Source organism: Nyctereutes procyonoides, unplaced genomic scaffold (genome assembly GCF_905146905.1).
Source record: "Nyctereutes procyonoides isolate TBG_1078 unplaced genomic scaffold, NYPRO_anot_genome, whole genome shotgun sequence".
In the NCBI taxonomy this organism is placed as follows: domain Eukaryota; kingdom Metazoa; phylum Chordata; class Mammalia; order Carnivora; family Canidae; genus Nyctereutes; species Nyctereutes procyonoides.
The window spans coordinates 26,167,072-26,185,681 of NW_026575142.1; the positions used below are offsets into that span (position 1 = coordinate 26,167,072).

Here is an 18,610-nt window from a genome sequence, read left to right on the forward strand (position 1 = left end):
GTGTGGCACGGATACAATAAAAGACTTTTACAAACTAGTTTTTTAGTTTTTCTTAATGAACCTGAATATATATTCTTTTCAAAAAGATAGTTAATTTAAATTTGATTTTTACAAAATCCTAAAGGTGGAGAGGCAGACGGTAGTTCAATGAACATTGAGCGGGGTGGAAGAGGGTGGTTTTAAGTCAAGTGTTGTGCCTTTCATGAGTATCTGAGCCTCTCTGGACCACATTTTGTTGTTGTTTTTTTTTTACATTTTCAATATGAAAATATTAGAATACATTTTAAAAGTTTTGTTCTGATATGAGAAATGTCTCTATTGGTAAACATGTAACCAATTGTAAGTTGTCAATAAGAAATACTGATCATATAGATTAATAAGTCATGAGCTACAAATTCAAGCATTCATGAAATATGATTTGATCCCTTGCTGGGCTCTCAGGAATCATTGGTGAACAAGACAGGGAGAGGCCCTTCATGGAGCTTACAGCCTAGTGGAGAAGTGGTCCTGAGACAATATCCTTAGAAAATGGCTTTTAATAGTGAAGGGAAAATAGAAACGTTTTGAAGAAAATATTCCTAACTTTAAAATGCTCTGAGGCCACCTGAATATTTTCTAAAATTTCTAGATTGTTTGTGGAGACTTCTATGAAAATGAGCTGTTCTTATGTAAATATGTCAGTTTCTGTTTACCAAATATTGCACTTATGCCTCTAGGGGCTCGTGCTTAATCAAAAAGACCATGTGGTGAAAAGAACAAGGTGGTGCTGTGAATAAAGTGTCTGGTTTTTGTGTTTATGAACTACCAGATACTCCATGGGGAGTCTTCTTCATGGGGTGTTGTGCCTTAGAGATGATACATGCTTACATTAATTTATATTAGATGCTATATAAGAAGCTTGATAAAAATATGTCCGGTGTCTGAGGAGTTCATAAATGAGAAATAAAATACTTAAACACACAAAGCAAAATTTTTCAAGAGTGATAATTTTCTTTTAAAAATAAGTAAGTTATCCCTAAAAAAGGGAAAGCTTAGTAAATATTGGCTCCTTCATTGTTCCTCAAGAGGGGTAGCTGTTCAAGAAGTGGGCATGATCAGAAACAATTGTTAACTATACATTCATGGATCATTTTTTATGTGAATGAATCTTGCACTCACAGTGCCGTGGGTCGGGTAAACCAGTATCATTGTTCCCTTCAGATATAAAACGTTTTCCTAACCCTCTGCTATCACATAATTGCAAGTATATACAACATACTTCAATTAGGATAAACTACGCTTTAACCTGAACCTTCTCCATTTTAGTTTTGGTCACTCTGTAAATTATAAACCACTGGCTTGCTCTTGTGATTAGATTTAGATCATCACTCAAGTAGTAATCAATTAAGAATAACCAAACAGTACACTACGATTAAACCCAGAAAAATAATCATCTTTTTGAAACAATACATAGAGAGTAATTTAATATTTAGTTGATAACCATACTGAAAATTAAACAAGTTAAAACTCATCCATGGGTATACCTTAAACTCATAAGAAGTAATTTACTATCAATGCAAGGTGATCGCTTTTTCTTGTTTCAACCCCAAAATGAAATCTGTTCAAAGCACTCATTTAAATCAAAATTATGAAGGATCTCATATGTACTCCCTCTGTGTTCCTCCGCTTTTCCATCAGCTCCATCCTTATCACCTTTGAAAAAATTTAAAATCCTGTTCATTTAGCCTCCTGGTAAACACATCCTCAGGGAAATCTGGTATCAATCATTTACTCCTTCTGTAAACTCTATTGGTGGGCTACCTCTCTCAAGGTCATTTATATCTTAAATATCTCCCTTTGAGTAATGAAAGAAGCTTGTGTTCTGTTAAAAGAATTTCATTGCAACAAGGAGACAAAGGAGGTTTTTTAAAGAGAATCAAAGTTCCCTTCCACAGGAATATGATTCATTAAAAAAAAAATACAACACTGGGAAACTAGTAGAATCTTATCTACTAGGAATTTTGTTTCAATAAAATCTCTGAAATCTCCTGGGCTACATCACAACCTTAAAGAAAAAAAAAATTTAAGCTTCAACTATATAAAATTGAGGTAACTCTTCATGTCACATTCTTCACAGGATTCTTGTAAAGCCCTTCTTTTATTCTTTTACTTCTTCATTCAGCAACTCTTCAATTTCCTTCCTGTCAAATACAAGTACTTTTAATATGTCTTTCCAGCTAACCTTTTATATATTCATTTAGCAACACATTTATCTTTACAAATAAATGGTGTGGAAAGTAGTGTTTTTTGAAATTTTATCAGTCGTAGTACACCATATATTTTTCTATTTCTTTTTTTTTTTTTTTATGATAGTCACAGAGAGAGAGAGAGAGAGAGAGAGAGAGAGAGGGAGGCAGAGACACAGGCAGAGGGAGAAGCAGGCTCCATGCACCGGGAGCCCGATGTGGGATTCGATCCCGGGTCCCCAGGATCGCGCCCTGGGCCAAAGGCAGGCGCCAAACCGCTGCGCCACCCAGGGATCCCTATTTTTCTATTTCTTTTGAGTCGGAAAAAATAATATGGAAATCTAGTTCATTACTCTTGATTGCTGCAAGGTATTCCATCACAGGCATATACCACATTTTGCTTTCAAATTTCTATTAAGAATGAAAACCTAAGGGGCACCTGGGTGACTCAATCGGTTAAGCATTTGACTTTTGGGTTTGGCTTAGGTCATGATCTCAGGGTCCTGGGATCAGGCCCCCAGTCAGGCTCCGCACCTAGCGGAGAGTCTGCTTGAGGATTCTCTCTCCCTCTCCCTCTGCCCCCCCCCCACAAGTGCTCTCTCTTTCTCAAATAAATAAATCTTTAAAAAAGAAAACCTAAGTTTCTTGTAATTTCTTGTCACTGCATAAATGTCATATTGAAGAGATTTCCAAATGATCTTCACTTTCTGGTATTCATGCCCTTGTATAATCTGTTTCCACATTGTATCAGGGTTAGAACCATAGCCTGTGAATTCCCAGTCTAGGTCATAAAGTACATTTCTGCTTCCACCTTGTTTTCTTGGATCATTTGCTCTGCGCAAACTCAACTATTGTGTTATGAGGACACTCTAGCAGCCATATAACTGCAGCATCTTAGAAGTGGATCCTACAACCCAAGTTAAACATTTGGACCATTAGAACCCCAGCCATCTGGACTACAATTTCATGAAAGACCCTGAGCCAAACTACCCAGCTAAGCCACTCCTGAGCTGTTTGGTTTGTTGGGTTTTTTGTTGTTGTTGTTGTTGTTTGTTTTTTGATTGGAGAGTTGATATATTAGTGTCAAGTGTACTTCATAGTGATTTGATATTTTTATACAGTATGAAATGATTCCCTCAATAAATTGTAGTTACTATCTGCCACCATAGTTATTTTAATATTATTTTATTACCTATGCTGTATATTATATCCTCGTGACTTTATAACTAGAAGTTTGTACCTATCGATCCCTTTCATCTATTTCAGTCCCCACAACCCCTCCCTCTTCTGGTGACAGTATGGTTCCTGTACCTATGAGTCTGTTTCTATTTTGTTTTTCCACATAGAAGTGAAATCATATGGCATTTGTCTTTCTCTGTCTGACCTAATACCTTCTAGGTCCATCTATGTTGTCATACACGTCAAGATTTTCATTCTTTTTTATGCCTAAGTAATACTCAGTTGTGTGTGTGTATACGCATCTTCTTTATCCATTCGTCTGTTGACATTTAAGTTGCTTCCATATCTTGGCTATTGTTACAATAAACATAGGGGTGCATATATCTCTTCAAATTGGTGTTCTTGTTTTCGTCAGAGAAGTATCCACACATGAAATCACTGGATCTTTTGGTGGCTTTTAATTTTTTGAGAAACCTCCATGCCCTTTTCCAGAGTGGCTGCACCAATTTATATTCCCAGTAGTGTACAAGGCTTCCCTTTTCTCCACCTCCTAGCCAATACTTGTTATTTTGTCTTTTTGATAATAACCCAGTCTAACCAGTGTCAGGTACTAATTGATTTGCATTTCCCTGGCAATTAGTGATGTGGAGCACCTTTTCATGTGGCTGTTAGCTATCTGTATGTCTTGTTTGGGAAAACGTCTATTCAAATCATCTGCCTTTTTTTTTTTTTAAGATTTTATTTATTTATTAATGAGAGAGAGAGACACAGGCAGAAGGAGAAGCAGGCCCCATGTAGACAGCCTGATGCAGGACTCGATCCCGGGACTCAAGGGTCACGCCCTGAGCCGAAGGCAGATCCCCAACCACTGAGCCACCCAGGCATCCCAATCTGCCCATTTTTAATTGGATTTTTTAAATATTATGTTGTGTGAATTCTTTATATACTTTGGATATTAACCCCTTATTGATGTATGACTTGCAAATATCTTCTCCCGTGCAGTAGGTTGCCTTTTTTGTTTTGTTAGTGGTTTCCTTCACTGTGCAAAAGCTTTTTAATTTGATGGAATCCCATTTGTTTATTTTAGTTGTTGCCCTTGCCTGAAGAGACTGGTCCAATAAAATATTAAGATTGATGTCAAAGAGCTTACTGGCTTTGTTTTCTTCCAGGAGTTTTATGGTTTCAGATCTTACATTCATGTCTTTAATCCATTTGAATTTATTTTTGTATATGGCATAAGATAATGGTCCACTTTCATTCTTTTGCATATCGTTGTCTAATTTTCCCAACACCATGTATTGAAGAGACTTGTCTTTTCCCCATTGTGTATTCTTTCCTCCTTGGTCATAGATTAATTGACCATATATGCCAGTACCATACTATTTTGATTAGCATAACTTTGGATTATACTTTGAAATCCAGAAGTGTGATGTCTTCAGAGTTGTTCTTCTTTCTCAAGATTGCTTTGGCTATTCCAGGTCTTTGTGGTTCCATACAAATTTTAAGATTGTTCTATTTCTGTGAAAAAAAACCACTGGAATTTTGATGAGCACTGACAATCTATAGATTGCTTTGGATACTATGGACATTTTAACTATTAATTCTTCCAGCCCATGATCATGGAATATCTTTCCATTTATGTCTTTCATCAATGTTTATAGTACTTGGTTTTCAAGTCTTGCACTTTTGTCAAATTTATTCCTAGGTATTTTATTCTTTTTGATGCAATTATAAATAGGATTATTTTCTTAATTTTTGATATCTCATTATTAGTATATAGCAATGGAACTGATTTCTATATGTTACTGATTATTGACTCACAGAAACTATGAGATAATAAATATTGTTTTAAGTCACTCCGTTTTGGGTAATTTGTTACATAGCAATAGAAAACTAACAGACTGTGTGTGGTAAAAGTTTCTCTAGGATGTACACAGGTTAGGTAATATGAACACTTTCCATGCTATGGCCCTACTGCTCTACAAATGATTATACCAGTTTACATACTTACCAGTAGCGAAAGAGGATTCTTTTTCCCTACGTTCCAATCAGTGTTCAATATTTATTTGTATTATTTTCACTAGCAATTCATTATAGATTTTGAATTTGAATACGTTTCGAAAAGTATCAAGCAGTCTAATCATATTAGCTGCTTCAAGTCTGATGTGCATGTTCATAGTTTTGTTTTTAATGTAAATGTCATATCTAACCCTATCTGCTTTCTAGGGTCTGTAAAAACTGCACCAAATTTTATTTTCAGCTGGTGAAAACAGCTGAAACATTTGCTCTAGTTAGCTGAGAAAGCTGATCTTGCTAAAGAAAAGCCTGAATAGAAAAGGTGAATAGAAAAAGAAAAAAAAAGAAAAAGAAAAGGTGAATAGAAAATATTGAGAGTTCTTAGATATTGCTAGGATTTGTATGGATTCATGAGTTACTATAGCAAAAGTAGTGCTTGGAAGTATGGTGGGTAAGGAGTTGGCTAAATGCAGAGTTAGAGGAAAAGGTAATTTGGATCCTCTGGACCTTCATTGGAAGAGCATTTTGCACCTTAGCATTTACATCAAGGGGGTAGAGAGGGGCAACTGGGTGGCTCAGTCGGTCGGTTAGTGGCTGACTCTTGATTTCAGCTCAGATCAAGAGCACAGGGTCGTGAGACTGAGCTCTGAGTCAGGCTCTGCACTTAGTGGAGAGTCTCCCTGAGATTCTCTCTCTCCCTCTGCCCGCCCCAATGCGCGCACGCGCACGCACACACACACACACACACACACACACACACACACACACCCTCTCTCTCTCTAATGGATAAATCTTTAAAAAAAAAAAAAAGATGAGGCAGTAGTAAAATTAATATCTGAGATCGTTTGTAGTTTACCTTGACCACACACTTGAAAATCATTTGAGTTGTTCTCACTGGATAACTAAATCAAAGTGTTGTGGAGTATACTAGAAGTTGTAGGTCACTCATTCTTGAACTTTTTAAAAAAATATATTTACTTGAGAGAGTGCCTGAGGGAGCAGGGGGAGGGGCAGAGGGAGAGAGAACCCTTAAGCAGACTCCCTGCTGGGCAAGGAGCCTAACAGGGCTCAATCCCAGGACCCTGAGATCATGATGTGAGCTGAAATCAAGGGTCAGCATCTTAACTGACTGAGCCACCCATGTGCCCTCATTCTTGAATTTTTTTTAAAAAATTAATTTTTTAACTAAAAAAAATTTAAGTATCAAGTTCGATACCTAAGGGTATTCTTATTCTCCCTGAACAGACTCCTTACCGTGTCTTTAATAAAAAAAAAAAAAAAAAAAAAAAAAAAAACCAGCCCTAATAATCATGGTCGTAGATATCAAAGAATATGGTGAATCTTGAGGGAGAACCCAGTAGTGAATGACAGAGGCTTAAGGCTTAGAGCCAATTGGGAATCTATCTTGGGCTCTGAAGTGAAAGGAAAGCTCAGTAAGTTCCCTAGATCACCAAAGGATCATGAGATATTTACACAACAGAGGCTTGTATGGAGATAGCATAATGCCTGGAGAGGCTATATACTTATTCTAGTGATTCTTTCAATTCTCAAAATACATTTACAATTCCTTTTTAATACTGCTTTCAACATTTGTGATACACTTTTCTGAGTTCATTAGAGCAAATCTCAATTACTTTTTATATAGAAGTGACTTTTTAAAAAGTCAGATTCTAAAAAAAAATTAAAAGTAAATAAAAAGATTCTATTCAACCATTAAAAACTATAATGTGGGTGCACCTGGGTGGCTCAGTGGGTTAAGTGTCCAACTCTTGATATCCTTTCAGGTCATGATCTCAGGCACCTGAGGTCAACCCCACTGGGGCTCCACGGTCAGCAGGGAGTCTGCTCTCCCTCTCTCTCTGCCATCGTCCACTTGCACACATGTGCATTGTTCCTTTCTCCTCAAATAAACGGATAAATCTTTAAAAAAAAAACCTATCATGTAGATCTTTATTAATATTTGTAAATTAAGTGAAAAAAGGGGGTTATACTATAGAATTATAGTAATTCTGTTAGAATATATTGAATACTTAGTATGGGGAGAATTCTAAAGGGATGTATAAAAATGTTCACAGTAGTTTCTTCTCTGGTTGCTAGAATCTGGGAAGACTTTAACATCTTTGTCATCTTCCTTATCCATATATCATACCTTTGCAACAAATGTGCATTATTCTTATTTTAACATTTAAAAAGACCCAACCAAGTAAGGTAAATTTAGCTGGTAAAAATAACTGATGAATATACTGAATAATGCCATTTAAGGATTAAAGATTGAGGCATAACATAATTGAGGTGGGACTTACTTTCACATCTGTTAGCAAGTTAAATAGTTTTCTGTTGTATAGATATTTTCCAAGTGGAAGATACTTTATTTAGTAGCTGCCTTGTATCCTTATTTCCTTCCATCCATTCTTGTAGATGTTAGTTGACCATACGCTTCAGGGGAAAGTGGGCCCGTTTTTCAGCTCCAAGACTGTAATTAATGACAATTATTTTCCTTCTTGAAAGTATTACTTTTTTTTTTTTAAAGATTTTATTTATTTATTCATGAGAGATAGAGAGAAGTAGAGACACAAGCAGAGGGAGAAGCAGGCTCCATGCAGGGAGCATAAGGTGGGACTCAATCCCGGGTCTCCAGGATCACGCCCTGGCTGAAGGCGGCACTAAACTGCTGAGCCACCCAGGCTGCCCTTGGAAGTGATTACTTAACAAATGGGCATGGAATACAATTCTGGGCAAGGACACGTGAGAGAAAGGCTGCTGGAGGACTTCTGAAGAATTGTCCAGAGGAGAACTATTCAAAATGGGCATCAGTGTTTGTCATACTTTCTTCTTATGTAATAAAAAACCACGAATCTGATACCAAAAATTCGGGTTTGTTATTTTTCAGAAATGCATTTAACATTTAACATCTTGAATTCTCTTAAAGTGTTTTAATAATAAGAAAATAAAGAATTTGAGAAAATGAGAGAAATAAGAAAAAAATTTAAGTTAAATTATGAGTAGTCAGGATTTAAGAATCCATAAACAAGAAAAATACTTCTGGTACCAAAGAGGAAGAAAAGGCCAAAGCATACACCCCCAACACATCCCTGAGTATTTCCCAAGCTCATCCCTTGGCTGGCCGAAGTTTCAAGCCTATTTAGAAGTCATTCCTAGGCCTCCTGTTCTAATCACTCCAGTGCCTATCATCTCTCTTTTGATCTCTTGGCTATTCTCAGTCATACATTTTAGTACTCAATGACTGATTCACGTCCATTCTGTTCCCATTGCAATTGTATTTTAAGAGCATGTATTGCTAACTATGTAATTGAAAAGCTAGTCTTGGGCAGGCCAGGTGGCTCAGCAGTTTGTCGTCTTGAGCCCAGGGTGTGATCCTGGGGTCCCAGGATCGAGTTCCACATCGGGCTCCCCACAGATAGCCTGCTTCTCCCTCTGTCTATCTCTGCTTCTCTCTCTCTCTCTCTCTGTGTCTCTCATGAATAAATAAATAAAACCTTTAAAAAAAGCTATTCTTTATATCATTTTAAATGGCTTTATATTCCTTAAGTGGCGCTATTACAAAAAAACGATTGGAAATTCAAGATAAAATAGGATTAATTATTGACCACAGTTACATAATTAAAGCAAAGAATGCATAAAATACAAATCTTTAAGATTCTAAGTTCCAACTATTTGACACTCTGTGAAATAAGATAACCAGTTCACTAAGGTGACCAAAGATTTCTACAAATTCTTACAATGTTTCTTTAGTATATTGGCAAGATATTCTAATTAACATCTCCTAAATCACAAATCCATAGACTAGAGACCAGTTTACAAGAAGACTTTCCTCTCTGAACTTGCCTTTCTCTGAAACTAACCATACTGGTCTCAAGATCTCTGTGCTGAACAACTGGCATGTGTAGGCAGGGAGTTTCTTTTACATAATTTACTTAAAGAATATTGTAACCGATTTGCCCATCAAATTGGTGAAGATTAAATATTACTCAAGTCTGTCAAGAAGGTGGAGAGACAGGCACAACCATATGTTGCTGAGAGTATAAACCATACAACCCCTCTGAAAAGCAACATGACAATATTTATTAGGAATCTTTATACCTTATGCCCAGTAATTCCATTTCTGTTTGACAATTTCCTTAGTAAGTGTTCATGACTGTGGATACAGATTTATGTACAAAGCCATCTGATCCAGTATTATTTACAATAAGCACCAAAAATACTGAAACAACCGTTCAGCAACAGGTGAAATATTAAATTATTGTATGTATTGTGGACTCTTATGCAGAAAAATAATGAAGCTACTAGAGAAATTTTAGATATGGGAAATAGGATATACGTTTGAGTTTTAAAGGCAGTTTCCAGGACTTTCTGTAAAATTATTGATATTTTTATGAGTAAAAGCCTGAAAGAAAATATTACCTCTGAATGGGGTTTTTCTTTTTTTGAAGTATAGTTGACATACACATTAGTTCCAGGTGTACACACAGTGATTCAACATTTATATATATCTTGAAGTGATCATGATAAATCTAGTTGCCATCTATCATGTCCAAATTTGTCACATATTTTAACTATATTCTCTATGCTGTACATTGTCTCCTCCGTCTTACTTTAATATCCGTCCCCTATTTTGCCCATCCCTCACCTTTGGCGACCCCCCCCCCCCCCGCTTGTTTTCTGTACTTATTAGTTGGTTTATGTTTTGTTTTTTTTGACTCCACAGGTAAGTGAAATCATACAGTATTTGTCTTTCTCTGACTTCTTTCACTTAGCATAATACCCTCTGAGGGGGTTATCTTTGAGTGATGCAATTATTAGGTATCTCTCTTATGTGTATCTTCTATATTTCCAACAAAGAGCTCTATTATTTATACAGCCACAAATTTTTTTCTAGAAAAACATTGTTTTGGCAATATTTGGCATGTTATTAGGTGTTCCAAATCTCAATCATGATATACTCCTTAACTTAAAAATCATAGGAGCATCTCAAATCATGAATTTTGATCTCCCCTTTTGTCTTTTTCATTACAAATAATTTCCAGTGGTCTCAATTTCATCTTTAAATGTGAGCATTGTAGGTCATTACTCTTCAAATATATGACTTTGGTTTCCTTTTTTTTTTTTAATGTTTCATCATTAAATTCTAAAGTTGCATGGATTAAAAAGCTATCGCCTGATGGCTGATTTTATAAAACAATTCTTAAAGGAAAAGACTGGATTATAGAATACTACCCTTATCACATAACTGCAAACTGGATATGCTCTTAACTTATTTTTAAAGATCTTATTTATTTATTCATGAGAGACACACAGAGAGAGGCAGAGACACAGGCAGAAGGGGAAGCAGGCTCCCTGCAGGGAGCCCGACCTGGGACTTGATTCCGCGACCCCAGGATCATGCCCTGGGCTGAAGGCGGCGCTAAACCGCTGAGCCACCAGGGCCTGCCCTGCTCTTAATTTAAAAATGAAGTCTGGTCAACAGAAAGCAACATGATTCCCTTAAAAGCGACATTTTGTGCTATTACTTCAATGACTCCCCAGAAGAAAAGCACCAGTTAGGTTCTAACAGGGTCTTATAACTCTTCAGTACTTACTGATCTTCTTAAGGAGCAGAGTCTCTGTACTACACAATAGCAATAGCTGCTGTGGGCTCCACGGAGGACTGGAGAAGGACGGTTCCAAGAGGCAGCGTGTGTTCTGAGACAACAAGGTGTCTTGTACAAGCTGCTTAGTTTGAAACCGATCTCAGCTCAGGACTGTATCTGCCCACAGGGTCACTGTAGGAAATTATTTTTGTTTTGACTGATGCTACTATAAATAAGTTCTAATACACAGCAAAAAAATCCTTTTTAAAAAATGAAATCCTTTTCATTTGACCAAACTATATCGACTTTTTTTAAATCAAGTTTTTAGATTTGCCAATAAATATAACAACTAGGAAAATCATCGGCAGCTTTCAAAGTTTCAACAGCTCACTGTATTCCTTAAATATTAAGTTGTCTTAGAATCTTCACAAAAATTTTATTTTTTATTATTTGTTTATTTATTTTTACAAAAATTTTAAATAAGAGCCATCTGTATCTTTTTCATCTGAACGTAGTCCTATGGCGTCATGCACTTCCCCTGCACGTGCACTTACTTAGTTAACAAGTGTTAGCAACGCTTAGGAACTTTTGGCTGCACGTTTTTTTAATCTCAAAAGGGACTGGAGCATGACTTTGTGGCCACTTACACACGACACCAAGGTCTACCCGCGAGCCTGGAGACACACTCGGAAGGTGGGAAGACACGCGCAGTAGGTTCGGGCGCTCCCGGCGTCCACAGGGACCCACCCAGGACGCGCAGGGCCGGGGCTCCGGGCGGCCGCAAGCCTGCGCACCGAGGCACCGACCGCTGCGGAGCAACCTCGGAGGGCGGGGACAGGAACACGGGGGAGCAATACCGGAGCAGGAGACTCAAACACCCGGAGCTGCAATCCCCGCACAGTCGCTACTACGCCACCTTTGAGCCTCGGGACTCCAGCTTCCCCACCCGGGGAACGCAGGCCCTTCCCGAAGCTCAGCTCGCGGGCCGCACGCATGCGCGGTGGCGCGGCGCGCGCTCGGGGCGGGGCCTGGCCCCTCCCTCCAGGTTTCCACGGCAGCGGCCCGGCCCCGCACCAGCGCGTCCCGAGGCCCCGCGCGCCGGAGCAGCTGAGGGCGGGTCCCGCGCGCCCGGCGTCTTCCAGGGGGACGGGGTGCGGCCGGCGGCCCGCGGGGCGGCGGCGGCGGCGGCGGCGGCGGCGGCGGCAGGTGGGCGAGCGCCGCGGGGTCGGCGAGGAGCCTCCGCGCCGGGGCTGTCAGAGCCTGTGCTGCTTCCTCGCTGCCGGCTTCCAGGCGCGCGACGGGGGCCGGCGAGGAGCGGGACGCGGCGGGGCGGCGGGAGCCCCGGCGGGGGCCCTGCGGGGGGGCCTGCGGGGGGGTCGGGGGCCTGCGGGGCGGGCGGCCGGGGTGGGGCCTGCGGGGCCCGGGGCCTGCGGGGCGGGGGCTGGGGCCGGGCGGGGGGCGAGGCGGACCCGGCGGGGCCTGCGGGGCGTGGGGCCGGGCGGGGGGCGGGGCCTGCGGGGCCCGGTCGGAGGCCGCGTCGGAGGCCGCGGTCCCGGGAAGGCAGGGCTCGGGTCGGCTCGGTCGTCCGCGGCCCGGGCGGCTCGGCCATTCGGCTGCCCCTTTGGTCCCTACGTGTGGGGCGTCATCGCGGGGCTTTATTTGGGGGAGACTTGGGGCACATTCCGGCCGGCCGTGCGTCGGGCGGGGCGCGCGTGGGCGCTGCGAGGTGCGGGGCCGGCCCGGGCGGAGCGTGGGCGACGGCGGGGCGCGGCGGTGCTGCGGAAAGCCCCGCACGGCCTCGTCGCGGGGCAGGGGTACAGCTGACCCCCCGCCCCCCCGGACGTTCCGCGGTTTCTATTTTTTGTTGTTGTTGTTGACGTTATTGGAGTTTATGTTTGGGGGGGAAAAAAGAGGCTAAAGATTTGAGATACAACAGATATTGGAAAAGAGACGCTCCATCTGTGTAGCGTTCTGCAGAGATGCAAGCTGTAACGAAGGGTTTGGATTTTTTTTAATTAATTAATTATTTTTTTTTTTAAAGACAGACTTTTAAAAAATTTTTTTTATTTATTTATGATAGTCACACACACAGAGAGAGGCAGAGACATAGAGGGAGAAGCAGGCTCCATGCAGGGAGCCCGACGTGGGATTCGATCCCGGGTCTCCAGGATCGCGCCCTGGGCCAAAGGCAGGCGCCAAACCGCTGCGCCACCCAGGGACCCCGGGTTTGGATTTTAATCTGAATTTGTAAATTTGTTCTCAAGTGCAGTCTGGCTACATTCATTTTTTTTGCCACTCTGTCTCTTTGGTTTCCTTGATCTATTAAGTTGGCTTCTTCACCTCAAATCTTTTATATCATTTTATTCTTTTTTAAACAAGGTGGCAGGGATTCCTGGGTGGCGCAGTGGTTTAGCGCCTGCCTTTGGTCTCCTGGTGCATGGAGCCTTCTTCTCCCTCTGCCTGTGTCTCTGCCTCTCTTCCTCTCTCTCTCTCTATCATAAATAAATAAAAAAAAAAAATTTAAACAAGGTGGCAGACCACGGCAGAGCTTTCAGCACCGCCGCTGAAATTTTGAATGAAACCGTTTCTTAGACTTTCTGAGGGAACCACGCAGTCCATGCACCTTAGAGGCAGAGCCGAATGTGGCCCTGGCTCCGTCCCGTAGAAGGAACGGCTGAGCCAGTTTGTTGAGAGTGGAAAATCTTTTTGAGTTGAGATGAGCAGATCTGGAATGAGGCATTTTTGAGAGGTGATTAGTTAAGAGAGAGGCTTCAGAGGTGAAATAAATACCCGATGTTTTGGATGTTCAGCGTCAAATCAGTTGGAAGTTACTTGACAAGATTCTTTCTCAGGAACTAATGGAACGTGATTGGCGTGTCACTTGTGACTGATTGTAATTAGAGTTTATGGTCTTATTGGTGTTTTCGCTCCAAATTATTCTTATTATCTTGGGAGCAATAGTTTGTCCTCTAGGCATGTAGGAGCTTCACTGAGCAAATTCTTAAGTTGATTTTGACTCTTTCGTATGGATTTGAGTTGCATTTATTTGATTCTGAGGATGAAGTAACCTTTATTTAAAAATTGCAGGACATTTTGCCTCAAATAAAGAACATGGTGAAACTAATTCACACATTGGCGGATCACGGAGATGATGTCAACTGCTGTGCGTTCTCCTCTTCCCTCTTGGCTACTTGCTCTTTGGACAAAACAATTCGCCTGTACTCCCTAAGTGACTTCACTGAGCTGCCCCACTCGCCACTGAAGTTTCACACCTATGCTGTCCACTGCTGCTGTTTCTCCCCCTCGGGACATGTTCTGGCTTCCTGTTCCACAGATGGTACCACTGTCCTATGGAATACTCAGAATGGAGAGACGTTGGCAGTGATGGAACAGCCCACTGGTAGCCCCGTGAGGGTTTGCCAGTTTTCCCCAGACTCCACTTGTTTGGTGTCAGGGGCAGCTGATGGCACAGTTGTTTTATGGAACGCTCAGTCCTACAAGTTATATAGGTATGGATATTTACACCTTTTCTGTTCTTAATCCTATTAACAAGTCTGCAAAAAATAAAAATAGAAAGAATACTTTGATGACATTAAGAAGCAGATAATTTTCAGACATCACAGGGAAAGACATTTGACCGGTCTTCTGAAAATCATAAAAACACATGTTTAAAATGGTTCTTACAGTAGATTTGCTTGGCTCTGAGAGTTTTAAATTTCCAGTCTTTCTCTCGTAAAATAAGGGTTAATCTTGTTAGACTTTTATGGATTCTTGCTTTAAGAGCGAGACAAAGAAAACAATCTTTTGAAAAAGGTCCAGTAATTTTAGACTTTGTTTTTATCACTCATGACTCAAGTGTTCTCAGTAATAGAGTAATGGTAAGTAAGTCTCACGTAAGAAACACAACTGTTTCCTGATGAGGATTCTTGCTGGGTGAATGATCAACCCCAGAAGAAAGACCCTTGTGATTAGTGTGGTATTGTGTTTTCATGTAAAAAGAACAAAAACCAGGGGCACCTGGGTAGCTCAGTGATTGAACATCTGCCTTTGGCTCAGGCCATGATCCCGGGATCCTGGGATCGAGTCCCATGTCAGGCTTCCTGCATGAAGCCTGCTTCCCCCTCGGCCTAGGTCTCTGCCTCTCTGTGTCTCTCATGAATAAATAAATAAAATCTTAAAAAATAAACTAATTTAAAAAATCTGAAAAACTCCTTTTATTTTATTTTTATTTTTTGAAAAACTCCTTTTAGATGAAAATACATCAATTGATTTTTATTGGTAATGTTCTCTTGGAACTTGCCAACATGAAAGTTACGTACTTTTATGTATATTGTAGTGAACTATATATCGCATAAAGTTTACCTTTTTTTTTTTTTTTAGCATTTTTTTTTTAATTTTTTTATTCAGAGAGAGAGAGAGACTGAGAGGCAGAGACAGGCAGAGGGAGAAGCGGGCTCCACGCAGGGAGCCCAATGCGGGACTCAATCCCGGTTCTCCAGGATCAGAACCCGGGCTGCAGGCAGCGCTAAACCGCTGCACCACCGGGGGTGCCCAAGTTTACCATTTTTAAGTTACAGTTTGGTGACCTTAAGTAACTAAGAGCCATAAACTTTTAAATGTGACCAAGTAAAAAAGCCTAATATACTTTCTCCTGTCCCTGCATCATTCAGAGCACATGCCAGCTGGTAAACAACTGTGCTTATTAGATTTAGGTCTGTGGCTTGAAGGAGGCAGTGTGTTTTAAGTGGCATTATTGAACAGTTTAAAGAGCTCAGAAGGAATGAGATATCTTTCAAGTTTTTTTTATAGGAATGAAATATATCTGTCAACTAAGAAATTTTCTTTTTCACTTACCAGGTGATGAATTCTATCTCTCTACCATTACTTCCCTAACGTATGCTGTAAAAAGTTGGCACTGCAGTAGATTTAAGCACTGGATGGGACACTGCAGTGATTGCTAGACTTTTACCCGTTTCTTTTTCCTAGTTGAGAGAATTAAAATTAATATTGTCAGCACATTGCTTCCTTATCTTCCCAAGATAATTTAAAAAACTTGTTCACAGCATTTTCTTTTCATAAGAATTTATATTTATTTATGTTTAATATTTGAAGATTATGCTTCTAGGTAATTTTATTTATGTTTTTAAGATTTTATTATTTGACAGATATAGAGAGAACACAAGCAGGGGGAGTGGGAGAGGGAGGAGCAGGCTTCCAACTGAGCAGGAAGCCCAACGCAGGACTTAATCCCAGACCCAGGATCATGACCTGAGCCGAAGGGAGATGTTTAACCAACTGAGCTACCCTACCGACTCAACTTTTGGGTCATTTTATTTTATTTTTTAAAGATTTTATTTATTTATCCATGAGAGACATGGAGAAAGAGAGAGGTAGAGACACAGGCAGAGGGAGAAGCAGGCTCCATGCAGGGAGCCCGATGCGGGACTCTATGGTCTATCCCATGACCCCGGGATCACGACCTGGGCGTGAAGGCAGGCCCTAAACTGCCGAGCCACCCAGGGCTGCCCTGGGTCATTTTAATACAGAAGTTGAAAGTACTTTTGACCCCAATAACATGTTTTCCAGTAAAAATGGTTTTTAAAAAATGTGGGACCACAGTTGATATTTTGGTTGGCAGAGCTTTTTTGTTAAGTTTTATAGATTTTAATATGTTCATACAGAATTGCCATATGGCAAAATGTGAAGATACCTGGACTTTGGTTTGGATTTGTATAGTTTAGGCTTGAATAGGTCACTTAAAATAATGTTTAAATCCTATTTTTGGAAAAGCATATCTAAGTTTATAGCATATAATATTTCTACTGACCTCCTTTCTAGTTCTCTGATAGCCATTTACCCTGTTTTTACTATAGCAAGGTTCTGTTAAAAATTGTAATATAAGGTAAAATATACTCTGAAATGAAATGAAGCCCCTCCCCCCACCTTTTTGCTTTTATTTCAGATGTGGTAGTGTTAAAGATGGCTCATTGGTGGCCTGTGCATTTTCTCCGAATGGAAATTTCTTTGTCACTGGTTCCTCGTGTGGAGATATAACAGTGTGGGATGATAAAATGAGGTGTCTACACAGTGAAAAAGCACATGATCTTGGGATTACCTGCTGTGATTTTTCTTCACAGCCAGTTTCTGGTTGGTTATTTTACTCTTTTAAGCACTAGTAGTCTCTATTTGTAATTTGTGTATGACTTTTAACTCTTTTATTCATTTTCTTCTTTAGTAAAATGAGAAGGCCTTTTAATTCATTTCTTTTAAGGAAGCATTCTTTTATCTTGATTAAAATGAAATCATGAAGAAATGTCACTAGGGAAAATCAGGCTCTTTAGTATATGCTGGGGATGACTCAGTTTTGTACAGTAGATCTGGATTCCTTGAATATGGTAATTTAGAGGACTTAACCCTGTTGAGTATGCTCTGGGTTTTAAAATACAGCATATGGCTCTCCAAAGACAAATGTGAAATTAAAAGAATTGGAAACAGAAGCTAAATTTTCAGTTTACTAATTTAATCTTCCAAAAGCTAAATTTATAAAATAAGATGTTTGACAATACAATTAGCTTTTAGAAAAAGAAATACAAACTCCTGAATATAGACAGATTCATGGTTTTAAATAGATAACAGTGAATTGGGGAGCTTTCCTCTATTTCAGGATGTTAGGATGGAAGTTGCTTTTGCTGCTTCCATTGTTGTGCCACCAGTGCTGTCCTATTAGCAATGTAATGTGAACTACATTTGTAAATTTAAGACTTTTTAGTAGTAGGTGAAATTATTTTTAATGATATAGTTTACCCAATATACATGTAAAATATTTCAATAATTGATAGTAACAAGATATTTTACCTTTTTTTTGGTACTAGGTTTTTGAAATCTGGTATGTATATTATGTCATATTTAAATTTGTTCTAGCCACATTTTAAGTGTCCAGTAGCCACGTGTGGCTAGTGCCTACCTTATTGGACAGCTCAGGTCCAGAAGGTGGGCAGAATGGTTTTGGCACTCCCCTATTTCATTCATCAGTGACTGATTAAGGTATAAAATACCAAATCCAAAACACAAAAGTTCCTAAGTACTGGACACATTCTGTGTCCCTGCCTTCTCAAAGCTCACTTGGCCTCAGACATCCTCTTGCCACTCTGGTCTCCTTTTGTTCCTTGAATGTTTCTAAGATTTTTCCAAGGGTTTTACATATGGATTCTTCACCTGGTTCACTCTTAGTTATCCTTTAGATTTCAAGTAAAAATCACTTCAGATGAGCCTCCACTGTGCTTACCCATATAATTGTATCCTGGTGCGCGTCAGTGCCAAAACTTCCTTTGAGGAAACTGCATCTGTGATGTTTAGGTGGAACTCATGTAAAATTGAGTTGATGATATCAATATTGTCATTAACCACAAATATTTAGGAACTTATCTAGTGTGTATGTAATTATACACTGAAATTATCTCAGCATTAAAAGCTAGTGGAATATTTGTGACACCAAATATCCTGATTTCCTTCCCTGATTTAATTTCTACCAAATAAAACAGATTTATGTAATTTTGGATTTATGTAATCCCAGCCTTTGCCTTGATTAAATCAATGGGGAGG

The 18,610-nt window shown here is 39.8% G+C and overlaps 1 protein-coding gene and 1 long non-coding RNA gene across 6 annotated transcripts in view; one reads left to right on the forward strand and one right to left on the reverse strand.

Moving 5' to 3' along the window:
- Positions 1-112: 112 nt before the first annotated feature.
- Positions 113-12,000, reverse strand: LOC129498506 (uncharacterized). Its single transcript, XR_008662130.1, has 3 exons — positions 11,656-12,000; positions 11,018-11,200; positions 113-2,180 (listed from the first exon to the last, which is right to left on the reverse strand). It is a non-coding gene; the product is annotated as an uncharacterized LOC129498506 (long non-coding RNA).
- Positions 12,001-12,016: 16 nt separating this feature from the next.
- The window catches only part of WDSUB1 (WD repeat, sterile alpha motif and U-box domain containing 1), a 48,627-nt gene continuing 42,033 nt past the window's right edge, over positions 12,017-18,610 (forward strand). The window contains exons 1-3 of one of the 5 annotated variants that reach the window (XM_055307829.1): positions 12,017-12,214; positions 14,096-14,517; positions 16,971-17,155. In XM_055307829.1, the coding sequence (XP_055163804.1) occupies positions 14,120-14,517; positions 16,971-17,155 (583 nt within the window). In that variant the 5' untranslated portion in view covers positions 12,017-12,214; positions 14,096-14,119. Of the gene's footprint in view, positions 12,215-12,638; positions 12,735-14,095; positions 14,518-16,970; positions 17,156-18,610 lie in introns of those variants that run through there. The other 4 variants (XM_055307828.1, XM_055307827.1, XM_055307830.1 and 1 more) reach the window with 4 other exon arrangements.